A 22,449-nucleotide genomic window follows, 5' to 3' on the forward strand; every position below is an offset into this window, starting at 1 on the left:
TCCACTTGATCCTTACACTATGTATTTTACATCTGTGTATCAAACTGAGCATCAAAACTATTTAGAAATCAGTTATGTCCACAGATAAACTTGCGCAGTCACTTATCCGGTCACCATTCCTCACTTCACATGGATGATTGGTGTCGAGAAAGCATTGGTATCAGGTGAAACTACTTGAGCTTATGAGAGGATGTTTATCTCTATGCAAACACTGCACGATTTTAACAGGGGACCAAGAGCATCCAGAAGTTTGCGGATCCTGAAATTAGTTTCCTTAGACTCTAAGAACCGGCTATATAATTGATCGACAACCTAAGCTCTTAACTCCTTTGCAGTTCTGTTTACGATATTTTTGTTTGCTTTTCAGCTTTAGAAACTGAGTCTCCTTTTATGTTCTGGCCAGTCCATGTGCACATTTATCCCAGGATTATAAGCTTGAGTCACCTTACCTGAGTGGTAACTGACAATTTTTACCATACAACTTTTCTCCTTGTTGTACACCATTGATAAAGAAATGTCCCTACTGTGCTATAGATGGAGAGGAGAGGTCACTCTTTCTTCACCACCAGGCTGACTGGAAGGCTAGTCTTTGAACTGACTGGGTTGGAGACCTCACACTTATACTCTCCAGCATCCTCCATCCTGACAGCATAAATGTAGAGTTGGCACTTTTGGGAGGACAGAATCATCCTGTCTGTGAGCTGCAGACTCTGGTTATTGAAGATCCAGTGGATGGAGATTCCAGGGTCAGATGAGAAGCATGTAAAGACCACAGAGCTCTGTACTGTGACTGTGGTGTCAATGACTCGAATGAAGGGCTGTGCCACAGGCTCTGTGAAGAAAGAGAGGGGACTAAATGACAATATTCTTCAGTAAGCTCAACCAGCCCCTCTATATTTCATACTTAATAAAGCCTACAGGGAAGAGAATTTGGATCTGAGAATGTGTATTGCATTGATCTGCCATCCACAGGCTATATGACTATGATTCAGATACTGAGTTTGCTGCGTCTCAAATTACCTATAAGAGGACACCTTGCAAATGATCACTGCTTCACTTGTGATTTAAGTTTAGTTATGAACATTGGCCTGAACTTGGGATGGGGGAGATACTCAAATCAACAGCATCTGTTACTATTTACCTGAAAAAGAGAATTCCCTAGGCTTGATCCCTGAGAACAAGGAGGAGTACTGAGTAACTATTGTCTCTGTTTTTATCCTTTGGGACATTGATCTTCTGTGAAGTCTCTTAAACCTATCAGAATAATTGACTAATGGTCTGGGAACCTGTACATTTGGACTGAAAAGGAGAGGATGCCCAAGTGACCTACCTAACTGCAGCTCACATTTAGTGCACAGCCAGTTACACACCCTAGTACTTGGACAATCAGTAAAGACTTGATCCTTATCAGCAATAACAGGATATTAAAGCCAAACATTGACAAAATATCCCCAGTGTCACCTGAAGAAGAGCCAGGGACAGAGTTTTGGAGCTAGGACTTCCTGGTACTCTCTATAAGGATCCCATGGCTTCCTCAGCCAATGCCTGCCTGGAAGCCACAGAGTCTCTCTTGAGGCCTTGTACGATGAGAGTCCCAAGTATCTGGTCTGTGTCTGACATGCTTGCTCTGAGTTATCCAGCATACATTCTCTTCACTGCAGGTGGAGCCCAGTGAGGTATTCTGATCAATTGTTGCCTACCCTATGTGTGACTTACAGTCAGTGCCTAAACCCCAGTGTGGGGACACGGTGCTGTGCAGGAAACATCAGGTACAACCCAGTTCTGACAGTCTAGTGTATGAAGTAGGATAAGCCACACCCAGCAGCTGGAAGCCATAAAAGGTCACTTACTGTTCACATGGAGTTGCACAAATGTTTTTTCAATTCTGTAATCTTTGTTCAAAGTTTCTAGCATGTATAATCCTGCATCTTTCTCAGTGATGCCCTTGATCAGCAGGGATCCATTGGTGTACACCATTTCTCTTTGGCTGTGTGCAAGGCCCCAGATGGTGGAATTCGTGGCTCTGTTGTATTCTGCAATTTTAAAGACGTCTGTCCTATACACTGATTTGTACCAGTAAAATTCTTGAAGATCTTCCGGCAGATTATGAACTAAGAGAAGAACGCTTTCCCCTTCAGCAACATACTGAGGCACTGATTTGATTGTGACTTGGGTGGAGGCTGGAGAGTTAGAGCATGTAGAAACAGAGGCTGGAAGAGAAAAAAACCCATCAATTGAAGAACATTGGACTGATGTGAAGATGTTCTGAACATATAGATTCATGACTCAGCCTAGAGATGCAGATGTGGGTGTGTCTATCCATAAGTGGGGAGATCAGCAACATGACCTCCAATCCCTGAGTGCTTCTGAATGTGTCATTTCCTCTGCAAAGAGCTCTCTCTGTGGTTGTTTGAATGACTCTTCTTTCATTGCCCTCAGTCAGACATGTACACACTCATGAACACTGCAATTTGAGATGATGTCTCCCTTGAAATCTACCGACCATAGATTTTCAATTTCTGCCTCATTTCAGTTTGCTTTATGGCTCCAGTCAACCCCTGACTTCACTTATTGATGTCCTTGGGGATATGTCCAGCAGTCCACAGGACTAGGGCTGGGTGAGGGCACGAGCAGTCTTATGTTCTTGGCAGGCTCAGGTCGTAGAAAAGACTCAGATACTTGCATGACTTGCTTTATGTCAACTTGACACAAGTTAGAGTCCCTTAGAAAGTGGGAGAGTCAATTAAAAGTGCCACTATCAAATTGATCTGTGGGCAAGACTGTAGTACATACTACATACACACACACACACACACACACACACACACACACATACACACACACACACACACACACACACACACTACATAATTTTAATTGAGGTTTAGTGTGAAAGGATCCAGCTCACTGCAGGCAGTTACACCCCTAGGCTATCAGTCTTGGGTGATAAAAGAGAGCAAGCTGACCAAGCCATAAGGATAAAGTCAGTAAGCAGCACTCTTCTATGGTCTCTGGACCAGTTCCTGGATTTTATATATGACACTCTCAATTTGAAGCTAATACACACTCAAGTTTGGCACGGGCAACTAAAAACCACTGTTCCCTATTCAGCTCTGAGAAGAAGTAAGAATAAGTCCCAGACAAATGATCTCCAGGGTCATATGTAGTCAGGCCTGGGTCACATGACAGGGGCCAGGGCTTCCTGGTCCTCAACTCTGTGAAGATGCTATGGTTTCCTCAAACACGTGGATGGAACCCCCAGATACTGGACAGAGTCTGACATTTTATGTTGAATTACCTTCCATCAATGTCTTCCTCAATACTGGGGTAGGGGGAAGTCAGACTACAGACAATGATCTATGGCCATTTGTCTCCACCAGATGTGTCCTAAGTGCTCAAATCGCAGCATGCAGACACAGTGCAGAGAGGAGTTATGCACAAGGCAGACATGAGAGTCCTGTGCGATTAAGCCTCACCCAGCACTGAACAATCCCAGAGAATCACTTACTGTCCACCTCGAGTTGCACATGGGCTTCTTCAGCTTTTAGATCTGTAGTCAGAGTTCGTAGGGTGTAGAATCCAGCATCCTTCCAGGTGACATTATGGAGCAGCAGGGATCCATTGCTGAACAATGCCTCTCTACCACTGTGTGCTGGGCCCAGCACACTTGAATCTATTTGTCTTATGTGTCGGGCAATCTCAAACTTCTTGTATGCCATCACCCCTTTATACCAGTAAAGAGCTTGAAGATTCTCTGGGAGATTGTGAACAAGTAAAAGAACACTTCCCCCTTCAGCAACACTGGGTGGCACTGATTCAATAGTGGGCTGGGCAGAGAGGGGAGGATGCCAGTAGGTGAAAAGGGAGGCTAGAAGAGAAGAGAGATGCATTAATATTGTGACCTTTGTATTTTGCTAAGATGAGTCCCTCTGTCTTGAATAGCTGTGTCCATTGCTCATGCCTGGTGTGTGGGTTTTCATCTCTCTTACTTGGTGGAGGTCAGCACATGACCTCCACATTCTCAGTGTCCCCACTCTTGTCTTTTCTACTGTATGACAATCTCTCCTCAATTGTCAACAGGGCCGCAGCTTACTGCTGTCCTACTTGGTGGAGGTCAGCACATGACCTCCATGTTCTCAGTGTCCCCAAAGTAGTCATTTCTACTATATGTCACTCTCTCTTCAGGAGTCAACATGGCCTGGCTCACTGCCCTCAGACCCCTGCTCACATTTCTGGTAGATTGGGATGATGGCTGCCCCTCTTCTTCCCCTACACACCCTGCATCTTCACTCTCTGACCTTTTGCTGTTGTTGTTCTGTTCCTCTTGTGGTTCCTAGTCAACACCTTACTTCACCCTCCAGCTTCTTGTACTTCAAGTCCACTCGAACTGGGGCATTGTAAGAACCATGATTTGTCTTATATTTTTAAAAGAAAATGCTACTTAGAAAAACCTCAGATACCTGTAGAGACTCAATCAATGAACGATTTCTCAGAACCCTTTATGCCCATGGATTTATTTAAGAAAACCATAGGGTTGGGGATAGAGTGTAAAATTTTCTCACTGGCTTTTTTGGTACTTATTTACAAATTAAATTTGTGTGAGACTTTGTGTCTGTCTCAGTGTGCATGGGGAATGAGTGTAGGACATGGTACTTAGGTGGAGGTCAAAGGACATCTTGTGTTCCTTGCTTCTCAGTCATCAGACAATTAACCAAATGCCTATGTCCACTGATATCAGAGTCCTGTCACTGATCACTACCAGCTTGATTTTTTGTTTGTGAAATCATAACTGAGAACATCAGTCTTCAGAATATTGTGGTCATGGTGAATAATTTTGGACAAGAATAATCACCCCTTACCATTTCTTGTTCATTGATAGCTTCCTGATGCTGAGCAACTGTCGGACACTGTCTTCTCCTCTACAAACCCTGAGACTCCTCTCAGGTCCCTGTCCTGTTTAGGAGACTCCAAATTGTAAGTCAGTCCTCTCTTCTCACACACTCTCAACCTGTAGTCTCACCTGTGAGCCAGAGCCCGTGACAGGTAGTGTACCCTTTGTAGAGGGGTACAGATAGTGTATTCCTGGTCTCTGTGGTACTATATGTCTTCTTCCTATGGCACATCTACTCCAGCACATCTTGCAAGATCTGTTCTCCTTCCCCACTCTGAGCTGAGCAGGCAGAGCACTCCACAGACTCCCATGGGCTGTGGGTGGGTCTGTTTTCAAAATATTTCTCTGCCCCCTCCACTCTCAGTGCTGCCTGGTGTCTCTCTCCCCTTCTGTCTTTATGTTTTAGTCCTCCAGATCACATGTGGACAAGGATGATGAACATCCCTGGGCCTTGAAAGAGCAGTAGCTTAATCTAGGTTTGCCCTTTGCTGTATCCTGGCCTTAGTCTGTCAGCACCAAAGAGGGAGTCTCTGTACTACCTGTGGGACAGAAAGCCAGCTGTACTCACAGTCTCCCCTGTGATCTCAATGTTCTGGAAAGATGGAATTTGCTTTCACCAGAAACTGATCAGAAATGTCTGTGAGGGCTCCAAAGGGACCAGCTATGTAGATCATGAGGAAAGGGACAAAACTCTTCTCTCTGCAGTCACTAGTCAGTGTACTGACTCAGGACAAAGGCCAAGGAGCAAATGTGTCAGGAGTCTCACAGCCTGGAAGTATGGGAATAGGACACCTGAGTCATAGAAAGAGGATGTGGATTCTACTGTCCTATGTAGAGTTGCAAGACAATGCTCCCACTTCCTTTGCTTACTGAGCTATGTGATGGGTCTGTCCATTAGCTCTTTTAGCTTTCTAAGATGCCTTAGATTTCAGTCTAGGTAATTCTGCTTGGTTACCCTACCTTTCCCAAAGAAACTACATAAAGGGGAAAACTGAATATGATGTTCTGTCAATGTAACAGATACAAGAAGGAGCCAATAGATCTGAGAAGGCCATGTCCATGACTTCCAGGTCTGAAGTGACAGAAGTAGAAACCAGGCTACAAGGTAAAGTCCTGATTCAGACAAATACTTCTATGAGTACTAATTGTGTGGCCTGATAGTCCCCCCTGTTTGTCACTGGGGAACTGCAGCTCACATCTGTGGAGCTGTGCAGATCAGCAGAACCTCTAGCCATTTGCCTCCAGGAGAGAATTCCCTGAGTTGGACCCCAAAGGACAAATACTTGTCAGGAGATGCTGTTTTTTTCTGTGCCCTTCTTTGGCAACCATGATATTCCTATAATTCTCATAATTGGTCAGGACATTTATTTAAAGGCCTGGGCACCTTTGCTCTCCCTGTTTAGTCTCTGGACAAAATGTCTCGGGATCTAGCCTAACTGTAGCTCTCATAACAGTACATTAGCTGGTTCCACATATCACATGACTTCAACTGTTAAAAAAATGTTCCCTGACACCAGGAAGTAAAAATGTAACTAGTAAAATGCTTCTCAGGGCTACCTGGTGTTGAGTCTGGGACAGGGGTCCTCAACCAGCGCTTCCTGGGACTTACTATTATTACAGAATCCCATTCCCACTCAATCCATTAACCAGGCCCACTCTCTGTCCTTTGGGGACTTTCTCAGGGATACATTCCTTGTGAGAACCCAAGAGTATAGACAGTGGATGATATCCTAGGCTGGGTTATCCACCATGCATCCAGCTGCCTGCAAGTTATAGTCAAATGAAGGATTCTGCTCTGCTGCAGTTGTTCTCCATTTTGTGTGTCCTGAACTAATGCTCAAATTCTCACATGGGGACACAATGCAGATCAGAAGTGTGTGTGTGTGTGTGTGTGTGTGTGTGTGTGTGTGTGTGTGTGTGTGTATTGTGCTTTGATATGACAGCCATAGATTGTATGACCCTGATTCAGATACTGAGTTTGCTGTGTTTCAATTTCCCTATAATAGGACACATTGCCAATGATCCCTGCTTCACCTGTGAGTTAAGCTTAGCCATGAGCTTGCAATGGGGGAGATGCTCAACTCAGCAGATTCTGCTACTATTTACCTGAAGAAGAGATTTTCCTAGGCTTGACCCCTGAGAACAAGGAGGAGTACTGAGTAAATATTGTCTCTGTTTTTATCTGTTGGGACATTGATCTTCCTGTGAAGTCTCTTAAACCTATCAGAATAATTGGCTAATGGTCCGGAAACTTATACATTTGGACTGAGAAGGAGAGGATGCCCAGGTGACCTACCTAACTGCAGCTCCCATTTAGTGCACAGCCAGTTACACACTCTAGTACTTGGACAGTCAGTAAAGACTTGATCCCTATCAGCAATAACAGGATATTAAAGCCAAACATTGACAAAATATCCCCAGTGTCACCTGAAGAAGAGCCAGGGGCAGAGTTTTGGAGCTAGGACTTCCTGGTACTCTCTATAAGGATCCCATGGCTTCCTCAGCAAATGCCTGCCTGGAAACCACAGAGTCTCTCTTGAGGCCTTGTATGGTGAGAGTCCCAAGTATCTGGTCTGTGTCTGACATGCTTGCGCTGAGTTATCCAGCATACATTCTCTTCACACCAGATGGAGCCCAGTGAGGTATTCTGATCAATTGTTATCTACTCTATGTGTGACTTACAGTCAGTGCCTAAACCCCAGTGTGGAGACACTGTGCTGTGCGGGAAACAGCAGGTACAACCCAGTTCTGACAGTCTAATGTATGAAGTAGGATAAGCCACACCCAGCAACTGGAAGCCATAAAAGGTCACTTACTGTTCACATGGAGTTGCACAAATGCTTTCTCAATTTTGTAATCTTTGTTCAAAGTTTCTAGCATGTATAATCCTGCATCTTTCTTAGTGATGTCCTTGATCAAAAGGGATCCATTGGTGTACACCATTTCTCTTTGACTATGTGCAAGCCCCCAGATGGTGGAATTCGTGGCTTTGCTGTATTTTGCAATTTCAAAAATGTCTGTCCTATACACTGATTTGTACCAGTAAAATTCTTGAAGATCTTCTGGCAGATTATGAACTAAGAGAAGAACGCTTTCCCCTTCAGCAACATACTGAGGCACTGATTTGATTGTGACTTGGGTGGAGGCTGGAGAGTTAGAGCATGTAGAAACAGAGGCTGGAAGAGAAAAAAACCATCAACTGAAGAACATTGCGTTGGTGTGAAGATGTTCTGAACATATAGATTCATGACTCAGCCTAGAGATGCAGATGTGGGTGTGTCTATCCATAAGTGGGGAGATCAGCAACATGACCTCCAATCCCTGAGTGCTTCTGAATGTGTCATTTCCTCTGCAAAGAGCTCTCTCTGTGGTTGTTTGAATGACTCTTCTTTCATTGCCCTCAGTCAGACATGTACACACTCATGAACACTGCAATTTGAGATGATGTCTCCCTTGAAATCTACCGACCATAGATTTTCAATTTCTGCCTCATTTCAGTTTGCTTTATGGCTCCAGTCAACCCCTGACTTCACTTATTGATGTCCTTGGGGATATGTCCAGCAGTCCACAGGACTAGGGCTGGGTGAGGGCACGAGCAGTCTTATGTTCTTGGCAGGCTCAGGTCGTAGAAAAGACTCAGATACTTGCATGACTTGCTTTATGTCAACTTGACACAAGTTAGAGTCCCTTAGAAAGTGGGAGAGTCAATTAAAAGTGCCACTATCAAATTGATCTGTGGGCAAGACTGTAGTACATACTACACACACACACACACACACACACACATACACACACACACACACACATACACACACACACACACACACACACACACACACACTACATAATTTTAATTGAGGTTTAGTGTGAAAGGATCCAGCTCACTGCAGGCAGTTACACCCCTAGGCTATCAGTCTTGGGTGATAAAAGAGAGCAAGCTGACCAAGCCATAAGGATAAAGTCAGTAAGCAGCACTCTTCTATGGTCTCTGGACCAGTTCCTGGATTTTATATATGACACTCTCAATTTGGAGCTAATACATACCCAAGTTTGGCACAGGCAATTAAAAACCATTGTTCCCTATTCAGCTCTGAGAAGAAGTAAGAATAAGTCCTAGACAAATGATCTCCAGGGTCATATGTAGTCAGGCCTGGGTCACATGACAGGGGCCAGGGCTTCCTGGTCCTCAACTCTGTGAAGATGCTATGGTTTCCTCAAACACATGGATGGAACCCCCAGATACTGGACAGAGTCTGACATTTTATGTTGAATTACCTTCCATCAATGTCTTCCTCAATACTGGGGTAGGGGGAAGTCAGACTACAGACAATGATCTATGGCCATTTGTCTCCACCAGATGTGTCCTAAGTGCTCAAATCGCAGCATGCAGACACAGTGCAGAGAGGAGTTATGCACAAGGCAGACATGAGAGTCCTGTGCGATTAAGCCTCACCCAGCACTGAACAATCCCAGAGAATCACTTACTGTCCACCTCGAGTTGCACATGGGCTTCTTCAGCTTTTAGATCTGTAGTCAGAGTTCGTAGGGTGTAGAATCCAGCATCCTTCCAGGTGACATTATGGAGCAGCAGGGATCCATTGCTGAACAATGCCTCTCTACCACTGTGTGCTGGCTCCTGCAAACTTGAATCTATTTGTCTTATGTGTCGGGCAATTTCAAACTTTTTGTATGCAATCACCCCTTTATACCAGTAAAGAGCTTGAAGATTCTCTGGGAGATTGTGAACGAGGAGAAGAACACTTCCCCCTTCAGCAACACTGGGTGGCACTGATTCAATAGTGGGCTGGGCAGAGGGGGGAGGGTGCCCACAGGTATAAAGGGAGGCTAGAAGAGAAGAGAGATGCATTACTATTGGGAACTTTGTATTTGGCTAAGTTGAATCCCTCTGTCTTGGACAGCTGTGTCCATTGCTCAGCCTAGGTATGTGGGTTTGTGACTCACTTTCCTACTTGGTGGAGGTCAGCACATGACCTCAACATTCTCAGTGTCCCCACTCTTGTCTTTTTCACTGTATGTCACTCTCTCCTCAGGTGTCAACATGGCCTGGCTCACTGCTGTCCTGCTTGGTGGAGGTCAGCACATGACCTCCATGTTTTCAGTGTCCCCAAAGTAGTCATTTCCACTATATGTCACTCTCTCCTCAGGTGTCAACATGGCCTGGCTCATTGCCCTCAGACCCCTGCTCACATTTCTGGTAGATTGGTATCATGGCTGCCCCTCCTCTTCCCCTACGCACCCTGCATCTTCACTCTCTGACCTTTTGCTGTTGTTGTTCTGTTCCTCTTGTGGTTCCAGTCAACACCTCACTTCACCCGCCAGCTTCTTGTACTTCAAGTCCACTTGAACTGGGGCATTGTTAGAACCATGATTTTTCTTATATTTTAAAAGAAAATGCTGCCTAGAAAAATCTCAGATACCTATAGAGACTCGATCAATGAATGATGTCTCAGAACCCTGTATGCCCATGGATTTATTTAAGAAAACCATAGGTTTGGGCATATAGTGTAAAATTTTTTCACTGGCTTTTTCTTTTTGCATTTATTTACTAATTGTATTTGTGTGAGAGTTTGTGTGAAAAGGCTGGTCTCAGTGTGCATGGGGGATGGGTGCAGGACACAGTACTTAGGTGGATGTCAGAGGACATCCTATGTTCCTTGCTTCTCAGTTCATCACACAATTAACCAAATGCCCATATCCACTGATATCAGAGCCCTGTCACTGATCACTACCAGCTTGATTTTTTGTTTGTGAAGTCATATGAAAACATCTGTATTCAGAATACTGTGGTCATGGTGAATAACTTTGGGTAAGAACAATCCCCATTCCTTACCATTTCTTCTTTATTGAGATCTTCCTGCTGCTCTGGTCCTGTCTTCTCCCCTACAAACCCTGAGCCTCCTCTCAGGTCCCTGTCCTGTTTAGGAGACTCCAAATTGTAAGTCAGTCCTCTCTTCTCACACACTCTCAACCTGTAGTCTCACCTGTGAGCCAGAGCCCGTGACAGGTAGTGTACCCTTTGTAGAGGGGTACAGATAGTGTATTCCTGGTCTCTGTGGTACTATATGTCTTCTTCCTATGGCACATCTACTCCAGCACATCTTGCAAGATCTGTTCTCCTTCCCCACTCTGAGCTGAGCAGGCAGAGCACTCCACAGACTCCCATGGGCTGTGGGTGGGTCTGTGTTCAAAATATTTCTCTGCCCCCTCCACTCTCAGTGCTGCCTGGTGTCTCTCTCCCCTTCTGTCTTTATGTTTTAGTCCTCCAGATCACATGTGGACAAGGATGATGAACATCCCTGGGCCTTGAAAGAGATGAAGCTTAATCTATGTTTTCCCTCTGCTGTTTCCTGGCCTTGGTCTGTCTGCAACAAAGAGGGAGTCTCTGTACTACCTGTGGGACAGAAACCCAGCTATACCATAGTCTCCCCTGTGATCTCAATGTTCTGGAAAGATGGAATTTGATTTCACCAGAAAGCAGATAGTGATGTCTGTGAGGGCTCCAAAGGGACCATCCATGTGGTGCATGGAGAAAGGGACAAAAGTCTTCTCTCTGCAGTCACTAGTCAGTGTACTGACTCAGGACAAAGGCCCAGGAGCAGATGTTTCAGGAATCTCCTAGTCTGGGTGTGTGGGAATAGGACACCTGAGTCATGGAAAGAGGATGTGGGTTCTACTCTCTTGTGTAGAGTTGTAAAATAATGCTCCCACTTCCTCTGCTGACTGAGCTGTATGATGGGTCTGCCCATGACCTCTTTTAGCTTTCTAAGATGCCTTAGACTTCATTCTAGGTAATTCTGCTTGGGTACCCTAACTTTCCCAAAGAAACTACATAAAGGGGAAACTGAATATGATGTTCTATCAATGTAACAGATACAAGAAGGAGCCAATAGATCTGAGAAGGCCGTGTCCATGACTTCCAGGTCTGAAGTGACAGAAGTAGAAACCAGGCTACAAGGTAAAGTCCTGATTCAGACAAATACTTTTCTGAGTACTGATTGTGTGGCCTTATAGTCCCCCTGTTTGCAATTGGGGAACTGCAGCTCACATCTGTGGAGCTGTGCAGATCAGCAGAACCTCTAGCCATTTGCCTCCAGGAGAGAATTCCCTGAGTTGGACCCCAGAGGGCAAGCACTTGTCATGAGAACCTGTGTTTTTTGTCCCTCTCTTTGGCAATCATGAGCTTCTTGGAAGTCTCATAACCATTTCAGGACATCTACTTAATGGCCTGGGCACCTTTGCTCTCCCTGCATAGTCTCTGGACAAGATGTCTCAAGAACTAGCCTCACTGTAGCTCTCATAAAAATAAACTAGCTGGCTCTACACACCACAAGATTTCAACTGTTAAAAATTGTTCCCTGATACCAGGAAGTCAAAATGTAACTCTAGTAAAATGCTTCTCAGGGCTACCTGGTGTTGAGTCTGGGACAGATGTTCTCAACCATGGCTTCCTGGGGCTCACCATTCTATCAGAATCCCATTCCCATTCAATCCATTAACCAGGCCCACTCTCTGTCACTTGGGGACTTTCTCAGGGATACATTCCTTATGAGAACCCAAGAGTATAGATAGTGGATGATATCCTAGGCAGAGGTACCCACCATGCACCCACTGCCTGCAAGTTATAGTCAAATGAAGGATTCTGCTCTGCTGCAGTTGTTCTCCACTTTCTGTGTCCTGAACTAATGCTCAAACCTCAACATGGGGACACATGCTGAGTGGAGGTAGACACAGGCTAAGTTTGATGTTTCTGTGTGTATCCAGTGCAATAAACCCCACCCAGCACCCAGATTTCACACAGAATCACTTACGGTACACATGGAAGTACATGGTTGTTGTAGATACAATTTTTCCACCTCTCTTTACTGTTTGTAGGGTATAGAATCCTGTGTCCTTCTTGGTGACATTTTTAAGCCACAGGGATCCATTGCTGTACACTGTTTCTCTGTCACTTTGTTCAGGCCCCATCACACTTAGATTTGTGTCCAGTGCAAATAGTGCAATTCTGAGGTTCATATTCCTCGCTTCCTTGTACCAGGAAAAAGCTATAAGATTCTCTGGCAGATTGTTGACACGTAGAAGGACGTTTTCTCCTTCAACCACTTGGGGCGGCACTGATTCAATGGTAACTTGGGCAGTGGTGGACAGGTGCCAGCAGGTTAAAAGGGAGGCTAGACCAGAAAAGAGAAACACAACACTGAGCAGGTATGTTCATCACTCAGTTTAGTTGTGTTGGTAGTGAAGTGCCCACACTCCTTAATGGAGGAAGCATGTGTCCCAATGTGCACATCTGCAGGACTATATGTCAGCTCCTATATGGAGGGCTAGGTTGATCTTTCAGGAGTCTATTCTTTCCATATGGGGCCTGAGGAAAGAATTCAGGTTGTACACCTGGACACTGAGCAATCTCACTGGTCCACCCCTTTTTGATTTCTGTCTGGAGAGTCACCCTATCAGGGTTGGGAATATCAGTCTTCAGAACATGGCAGCCAGTATGACTGACTTTGAATATTTAGTGTTTGGGGCTTTTCACTTTCCCTCATCACCTCCTGTCTGCTGAGAGCTTCTGGCTGCTGAGCCTTTGTCCCTCCCTCTGCCTTCTGCCTTGTGACCTCAAACAGAAACCCCAAGTATCCTCTTGGGCTCCTGTCCTCTTTAGAACACTCCATCCTGCCTCTGAGGTCCCTTCCCTCCACACTCAGAGAATAGACACACTTACCTGTGAGAAGAAGGCCCTGCCAGGGGGTGCAGCCCTTGCATGGATGCAGAGATGACACCTCCATCTCTCTTCTCACTGTGGTTTCCTCCCTTGGAGAAGAGCTTCACTTCTACTTTTGGCTTCAAGTTTGGCTGTCTTTTCTTCCTCTAAGCTGTGTGTCCTCCCAGGTGGGAGCACTTCCCAGAATTAAATGGGCTGTGGGTGGTGGGGTCTCTGTCCAAGGCACTGCTCTGTCCCTTCCACTCTCAGTGCTGTCTCAAATCCCTCTCACCTTTTTCTCTCCTTATATTTCACCTTCAAGCAACACATCAAGCTACAGGCTGATAAACATCCCCGCACCCTCAGAGAATAATGGACACCTGCTGCGTCCTGGCCTTGGGTCTGTCAGCTGCGAGGAAGGTGGCTCATTCCTACCTATGTGTCCATGTGACACAGAAACCCAGGTAAGCACCCAGTGTGCCTTATGTTCTCAGTGCTATTAAAGGTGAGATTTAGTCCCAGCAGCAAGGGGACAGAGATGTCTCTGAGGACTGCAAAGCGACCAGCTGAGTGATGACCAGGGAAGTAGATCAATCCTTTATCATTGGTGTAACCAGTCAAAGTTCTGATGCAGGAGAAGCCTGAATCAATTGTGTGTGGAGTTTCATGTACTCAGTGTAGGGCAAGAGGTGAGTTGTATGACCTGGAAAGAACCATGAGTTCCCTTTTCCAATGAAAGATTTCAAGGCAACCCTCCAGTATGTTGAGTCAGCTGAACTGTCTGAGCCCATGTCCTCTCTGATCTTGCTGGGTTACCTTTGCCCTTTGTCTATATAATCCCCGTGCAATAATCCTGACTTCTATGGGAGATGCTAGGAGGAAGGGTACTTTCAGGTTCCTCATGCAGAAAGGTGTTCTCAAGCATAGAAAGCATCCAGTATGTCAAAGCAGGGTTTAGGATAGGAACTCTGAAATAGTGGAGACAGGGATGAGAACTAGTCTGGAATGTGGGCTCATGGCTCAGGAAAGCAATTTTCTGAATGTTGACCATGTGTCTTGATATCACTCCCCAGAGATCATTAAGAGGACAGCAGTCTCATGTCTAGGGCTACAGCAAGGATGATCAACAACCCAAATGTTAACTGCCTGATACCTTCAGTACATGTAGGGGATCAACATGCAGTTTCTAGTTCATCTCTGGTGTCTAAATTCTTCCCTTCTCTTTACCCAAAGGGGTCCCTATATTTGAGTATAGAGAACATTGGTTCAAATGCATGTGTCATACTCTCTTCCCTATGCACTGTTCTAGAATTCTTTCCCTTACTATATTTAAAACACTCTGGACACAGGAGAACAAAGGATGTATTTGTCTTCCATGCCTGAGTTATAGTGTAGCAATAAAGGAAGTCAAGACAAAAAACATGCTGCTTGCTGGCTCATTTACTGGTTCATATTGTGGCTCATGCTAAGCTAGCTTTCTTGTATAATCAAGGACCAACTGCCTAAGGATGATACTCCCATAGTGGCCTGAGTCCTCCTGCATCAGTTAAGACAATGCCTCAAGGCCTGTCCACAGCCCATCCTGATAAAAATAGTTACACAGTTGAGACACATTTTTCTCAGGTGACTTTGGGCTGTGTCAAGGTGACAGTTAATGCTAACTAAGACACTATTTCAGACTGTTAAGTCTTCCTTCTCCACAGGGAGATTCCAAAAGAAGTTCCCCATTCGTCAATTAAGTGTCCTTCTCTGTTTGCTGTGGTCATCATGTGTGCTTCCTCACAGCTGGGCCATCAGAGCCAGGAAAGAGCTCATGACATCTATCCTGGGTTTCATTTTCTGATTCCCCAAATCCTCAGCCAAGGGACATTCTGATGTCTACCACTGACATTGTGGAGAATAAGTAAAATAACATCATCAAACCATTAGCTTCATCATGATTCAGGAGAGGCTCCCAGGCACATTCATCACCTGCCTCTAATGACTTCATGTGAATCAGAGCAGAAGTCATTCACTGAGACAAGAGAACAGCTGGGAGGATGTGAGATAAAAGAATGCAAGCATGGTTCAAAGCTCTGGGTGTTCCTTTGGGCCATTGAAATCATGAAAGCAAATGGAGGGAACAGGAAGGCATAAGTTATTGGCAGAAAGAAAAATCTACTTGACTTTAAAAACAGTCTCTCCACCTTGGAAGTTACTGCCAAGTGGGAGAAATTATTCTCGGTGCAGTCTATCTCGCAAAAGAGAAATCAGAGATGCAAGGAAAGGAGGAAGAGTTGGAGCTGGAATATCCTGAAATCATAGGAGTTTGTGCCAGTGGACACAGACTGGTGATTAACTTCTGTCTATCCATGAAACCAAGACTTCACACAAAAGCTCAGTGCTGACATTTACCAAGACCTGTAATTTTCTTAGGTGTTGACCTACTGAGGCCAATGGCTGAGTTTTAGACATGAGAGATATAGGTACCCCTGGACCACTGCCAGTAGACCAAGGTGGGGTCAAACTTGTGGATTCCTAAGAGCCTCCTCAGCACCCTGCCTCTCTGGAGTTGTGGGTGCCAGTCTGGCCATCTGTTCCCTCATATTTAGTATCCACTTATGAGTGAGTACGTACTATATTTGTCCTTCTGAGTCTGTTACCTCACTCAGGATGATATTTTCTAGTTCCATTCATTTGCCTACAAATTTCATGATATCATTGTTTTTTACTGCTGAATAGTACTCCATTGTGTATATGTGCCACATTTTCTTTATTCATTCTTCAGTTGAGGGGCATCTAGGTTGTTTCCAGGTTCTTGCTATTTTGAATAATGCTGCTATGAACATAGTTGAGCATGTGTCCTTGTGGTAAGATTGAGCATTCCTTGGGCATTTGCCCAAGAGTGGTATAACTGAGTCTTGAGGAAGACTTATTTCCAATTTTCTGAGAAACCATCATACTGATTTCTAGAGTGGCTGTACAAGTTTGCATTCTCACCAACAGTGGAGGAGTGTTCCCCTTGCTCCACATCCTCTGCAACATAAGCTGTCTTCAGTGTTTTTGATCTTAGCCATTCTGACATGTGTAAGATGGTGTCTCAGAGTTGTTTTGATTTGCATTTTCCTGATGACTAAGGATGTTGAGCAGTTCCTTAAATGCCTTTCAGCCATGTGAGATTCTTCTGTTGAGAATTCTCTGTTAAGCTCTGTAGCCCATTTTTTAATTGGTTTGTTCAGTATTTTGATGTCTAGCTTTTTGAGTTGTTTATATATTTTGGAGATCAGTCCTCTGTCAGATGTGGGGTTGGTGAAGATCTTTTCCCATTCTGTAGACTGTCATTTGGTCTTATTGACTGTGTCCTTTGCTCTACAAAAGCTTCTCAGTTTCAGGAGGTCCCATTTATTAATTGTTGCTCTCAGTGTCTATGCTACTGGTGTTATGTTTAGGGAGTGGTCTTCTGGGCCAATTCATTCCAGACTACTTCCCACTTTCTCTTCTATCAAATTCAGTGTAACTAGGTTTATGTTGAGGTCTTTGATTCATTTGGACTTGAGTTTTGTGCATGGTGACAGATATGGATCTATTTGCAATCTTCTGCATGTTGACATCCAGTTACGCCAGCACCATTTGTTGAAGATGCTTTCTTTATTTTCATGGTACAGTTTTGGCTTCTTTGTCAAAAATCACATGTTCATAGGTGTGCAGATTAATGTCAGGGTCATCAATTTGATTCCATTGGTCCACATGTCAGTTTTTATGCCAATACCAAGCTGTTTTTATTACTGTAGATCTATAGGAGAGCTTGAGGTCAGGGATCATGATGTCTCCACAGGTTGTTTTATTATACAGGATTCTTCTAGCTATCCTATGTTTTTTGTTTTTCCATATAAAGTTAAGTATTGTTCTTTCCAAGTCTGTGAAGAATTGTGTTGGGATTTTGATGGGAATTGCATTGAATCTGTATATTGCTTTAGGTAAGATTGCCATTTTTACTATGTTGATTTTTACCTATCCATGAGTATGGGAGATCTTTCCATTTTCTGATATCTTCTTCAATTTCTTTCTTCAGAATCTTAAAGTTCTTATTATGCAGGTCTTTCATTTGCTTAGTTAGAGTTACCCCAAGGTATTTTATATTGTTTGTGGCTATCGGAAATGGTGATGTTTCTCTGATTTCTTTCTCAGCCCCTTTTCATTTGTATATAGGAGGGCTACTGATTTTTTTTGAGTTAATCTTGTATCCTGCCATATTACTAAAGGAGTTTATCAACTGTAGGAGTTCCCTTGTAGAATTTTTGGAGTCACTTATGTATACTATCATATCATCTGCAGAGAGGGAAAGTTTGACTTCATTCTTTCCAATTTGTATCCCCCTGATCTCCTTTTGTTGTCTTATTGCTCTAACCAGAACTTCAAGTACTATATTGAATAGGTATGGGGAGAGTGGACAGCCTTGTCTTGTTCCTGATTTTAGTGAAATCATTTTGAGTTTCTCTCCATTTAATTTTATGTTGGCTGTTGGCTTGCTGTAAATTGCCTTTAGTATGTTTAGGTATGTTCCTCGTATTCCTGATCTCTCTAGAGGGGTGTTGGATTTTGTCAAAGACCTTTTCAGCATGCAATGAGATGATCATGTGTTTTTTTTCTTTCAGTTTGTTTATATGGTGTATTACACTGACAGATTTTCGTATGTTGAACCATCCTTGCATCCCTGGGATGAAGCCTACTTGGTCATGTTAGATAATTTTTTGATGTCTTCCTGGATTTGATTAGCCAGCATTTTATTGAGTATTTTTACATCAATATTCATGAGGGAGATTAGTCTGTAATTCTCTTTCTTTGTTGCATCTTTGTGTGGTTTGGTTATCAGGGTAACTGTAGCCTCATAAAAAGAATTTGGTAACGTTCCTTCTGTTTCTATGGTGTGGAACAATTTGAAGAGTTTTGGAATTAGCTCTTCTTTGAAAATCTGATAGAATTCTGTGCTGAAACCATCTGGTCCTGGGCTTTTTTTGGTTGGGAGACTTTTAATGACGTTTCTATTTCCTTAGGGGTTATTGGTCTATTTAAATAGTTTATCTGGTCTTGATTTAACTTTGGTATGGGGAACCTATCCAGGAAATTGTCCATTTCTTTCAGATTTTCCAGTTTTGTGGAGTACAGGTTTTTGACATATGACCTGATACTTCTCTGGATTTCCTCATTGTCTGTTGTTATGTCTCCCTTTTCATTTCTTATTTTGATAATTTGGTTGCGCTCTCTCTGCTTTTTGATTAATTTGGATAAGGTCTTATCTAACTTGTTGATTTACTCAAAGAGCCAACTGTTTGTTTCATTGATTCTTTGTATTGTTCTCTTTGTTTCTATTTTATTGATTTCAGCCCTCAATTTGATTATTTCCTGGTGTCTGTTTCTCCTGGGTGAGTTTGCTTCTTCTTGAGCTAGAGCTTTCAGTTGTGCTGTTAAGTCACTAATGTGAGATTTCTCTACCTTCTTTATGTGTGCATTTAGAGCTATGAATATTCCTCTTAGCACTGCTTTCATGGTGTCCCATAACTTCGGGTATGTTGTGCATTTGTTTTCATTGAATTTTAGGAAATCTTTAATTTCTTTCTTTATTTCTTCTTTGACCCATTGGTGATTCAGTTGAGCATTATTCAGTTTCCATAAGACTGTAGACTTTCTGTAATTTTTGTTGTTGTTGAAATCTAACTTTATGCCATGGTAGTCTGACAAGACACAGGAGGTTATTTCAAATTTTTTTTTTGTATCTGTTGAGATTTGCTTTGTGACCAAGCATGTGGTCAATTTTGGAGAAGGTTTTATGGGGTGATGAAAAGATGGTATATTCTTTTGTGGTAGGGTGGAATATTCTGTAGGTATCTATTAAGTCTATTTGAGTCATAATGTCTGTTAGTACCCTTATTTCTCTTTTAAGTTTCTTTCTAGCAGACCTGTCCATTGGTGAGAGTAGGGTGTTGAAGTCTCCCACTACTAGTGTATGGGGTTTGATGTGCAATTTAAGCTTTAGTAATGTTTCTTTTATGAATGTCGGTGCCCTTGTATTTGGGGCATAAATATTCAGAATTGAGACTTCATCTTGTCGGATTTTCCCTGTGATAAATATATAGTGCCCTTCCCAATTTCTTTCAATTGATTTTAGTTTGAAGTCTATTTCATTAGATTTTAGAATAGCTACACCAGCTTGCTTCTTAAATCCATTTGATTGGAAAGTCTTTTCCTAGCCTTTTGTTCTGAGGTGGTGTCTGTCTTTGAAGTTGAGGTGTGTTTCTTGTATGCAGCAAATGGATGGATCTTGTTTTCATATCCATTTTGTTAGCCTGTGTCTTTTTATAAGTGAATTGAGACCATAGATAATGATGAATATTAATGTCCAGTTATTGTTAATTCCTGTTATCTTTTGGCGATAGTGTTGTATGTTTCCCTTCTTTGGTATTTGTTGGTAAGGGGCTATTTATTGCCTGTGTTTTCATGGATGTATCTAACTTCTTTAGGTTGGATTTTTCCTTCAAGTTCTTTCTGTAGGGTGTATTTGTGGAGAGATAGTGTTTAAATCTGGTTTTATCATGGAATATTTTGTTTACTCCATCTATGTTGGTTGAGATTTTTCCTGCGTATGATAGTCTGGGTTGGCATCTATGGTCTCTTAGTATCTGTATGATGTCTGTCCAGGACCTTCTGGCTTTTAGAGTCTCCACTGAGAAGTCAGGTGCTATTCTTGTGGGTCTGCCTTTATATGTTACTTGGCCCTTTTCCTTTGCAGCTCTTAATACTTTTTCTTTATTCTGTATGTTTAGTGGTTTGATTATTATGTGGTGAGGGGACTTTTTTTTGGATCCAGCCTATTTGGTGTTCTGTAACCCTCCTGTATTTTTATAGGCATTCCCTTCTTTAGGCTTGGAAAGTTTTCTTCTACGATCTTGTTGAATATATTTTCTGTGCCATTGAGTTGGTATTCTTCTTCTTCTTTTATCCCTATTATTCTTAGGTTTGTTCTTTTCATGGTGTTCCAAATTTCCTGGACATTTTGGGTCATGACTTTGTTGGATTTAGTGTTTTCTTTGACTGATGAATCTATTTCTTCTACCATATCTTCAATGCCAGAGATCTGCTCTTCCATTTCTTGCATTCTGTTCATTATACTTGAATCTGTAGTTCCTGTTCATTTACTCAGATTTTCCACTTCCAGCCTTCCCTCAGTTTGTGTCTTCTTTATTGACTCCATTTCAGTTTTGAAATCTTGAACTGTTCCATCACTTGTTTAATTGCTTTCTCTTGGCTTTCAAGGGATTTACTGATTTCTTCCCATTTTTTGTTGGACTTTTCCTCGATTTCTTTAAGGGCATTTTTTATTTCCTCTTTTAAGATCTCTAGTATCTTCTTAAAGTCATTTTTATGGTAGATATCTTCTGTTTCTTCTGTTTTGGGATGTTCAGGTCTTGCTGATGTAGGTTCTGTTGGAACCATATTGGTTTTTATGTTGTTGACTGTATTTTTGCACTGGTGTCTACCCATTTCTTTCTCCACTTGGTGCAAGCGGTGTCTGTGTCTGAGGGAGCCTCTCTTGGTCTGATCGATACTCTTGGTCCAGTGGGAGCTTTCGGTCTAGTTTGGACTCTGTTTCAGGGATCAGCTCTTAGTCCAATTTGCTCTGGTGGGCTCTGTCTCAGGGAGTAGCTGCAGTCTTAGCATGTGGTAGATGGTGGTAATCTGACCTGTCTGCAGGAGGTCTGCCTTCCGACTGGCCTCTTAGTCCAGTTGGGTGCTGGCAGGCTCTGTCTCAGGGAACAGTTGCAGTCTTGGAGGGTGGGTGGGATTTGGGGGAGGTGGGGCTTGGGTTATAGGGTCTGATTGGAGATGGTGGTAGTCTGTCCTGTGTGCAGGAGGTCTGCCTGCCAACTGGCTTGAAACTGGAACTGCAATGGATGGTGGTGTAGGGTTGCAGGGTTGTGCCCCTGGGCCCAAAGCCTAGGGGCTGGGGTGTTCAGGTATGAGGATAAAGACTCACTTCTTAGTCCAGTCGGGTGCTGGTAGGCTCTGTCTCAGGGAACAGTTGCATTCCTCAAATTCTTTAAGGGAATTTTTCATTTCCTCTTTAAAGATCTCTATCGTCTTCTTAAGGTCATTTTTAAGGTCAATTTCTTCTGTTTCTTCTGTGTGGGGATATTCATGTCTTGCTGATGTAGGTTCTGATGGAGCCATATTTGTTTTTATGTTGATTGTATTTTTACACTGGCCTCTACCCATCTGTTTCTCTACTTGGTGAAAACCGTTTCTGTGTCTGAGGGAGCTTCTCTAGGTCTGATTAATACTCTTGGTCCAGTGGGAGCTCTTGGTCTAATCAGTGCTGATGGACTCTTTGTCTCAGGGAGTAGCTCTTAGTCCAATCTGCTGCTGGCAGGCTCTGTCTCAGGGAACTCTTACAGTCATGGAGGGTAGGTGGGATTTGAGAGAGGTAGGGCTAGTGGGTTATAGGGTGTGATGGGGGATGGTGGTAGTTTGACCTGTTTGCAGGAAGCCTGCCTATTGGCTTGAGAGTGGGATTGTAATGGGTGGTAGTGTGGGGGACAGGGTTGTGCCCTTGGGCCCCACATAGACAAAGACTCATCTCTTAGTCCAATTGGGTACTGGCAGGCTCTGTCTCAGGGAACACTTGCAGTCTCAGAGGGTGGGTGGGATTTGAGGAAGGTGGGGCTTGTGGGTTACAAGGTTGGTGGGAATGCAAACTTGTACAGCCACTCTAGAAATCAGTATGGTGGTTTCTCAGAAAATTGAGAATAAGTCTTCCTCAAGACCCAACCATACCACTCTTGGGCATATACCCAAGGAATGCTCAATC

At 43.4% G+C, this 22,449-nt stretch overlaps 1 protein-coding gene across 1 annotated transcript; it reads right to left on the reverse strand.

Annotated features, from left to right (window-relative positions):
• Positions 1-548: 548 nt before the first annotated feature.
• On the reverse strand, positions 549-13,701 carry LOC131925620 (carcinoembryonic antigen-related cell adhesion molecule 3-like). Its single transcript, XM_059281008.1, has 7 exons — positions 13,629-13,701; positions 12,721-13,080; positions 9,377-9,736; positions 7,708-8,067; positions 3,509-3,868; positions 1,851-2,210; positions 549-832 (listed from the first exon to the last, which is right to left on the reverse strand). The coding sequence occupies exons 1-7, from the start codon at positions 13,690-13,692 to the stop codon at positions 549-551; spliced, it is 2,148 nt and encodes a 715-aa protein (XP_059136991.1). The 5' UTR covers positions 13,693-13,701.
• Positions 13,702-22,449: the final 8,748 nt, after the last annotated feature.

Source organism: Peromyscus eremicus, chromosome 1, assembly GCF_949786415.1.
Source record: "Peromyscus eremicus chromosome 1, PerEre_H2_v1, whole genome shotgun sequence".
Classification (NCBI taxonomy): Eukaryota; Metazoa; Chordata; class Mammalia; order Rodentia; family Cricetidae; genus Peromyscus; species Peromyscus eremicus.

Bases quoted from the DNA above. Each gene is read 5' to 3' on its own strand.
- LOC131925620 (XM_059281008.1), bottom strand. From the start codon at position 13,692: ATGGAGGTGTCATCTCTGCATCCATGCAAGGGCTGCACCCCCTGGCAG. The intron at 13,081-13,628 runs GTAAGTGTGTCT...TTTCTGGTCTAG, and splicing joins GCAGGGCCTTCTTCTCACAG to CCTCCCTTTTAACCTGCTGG. The intron at 8,068-9,376 runs GTAAGTGATTCT...TTTCTCTTCCAG, and splicing joins TGTGCAACTCGAGGTGGACA to CCTCTGTTTCTACATGCTCT.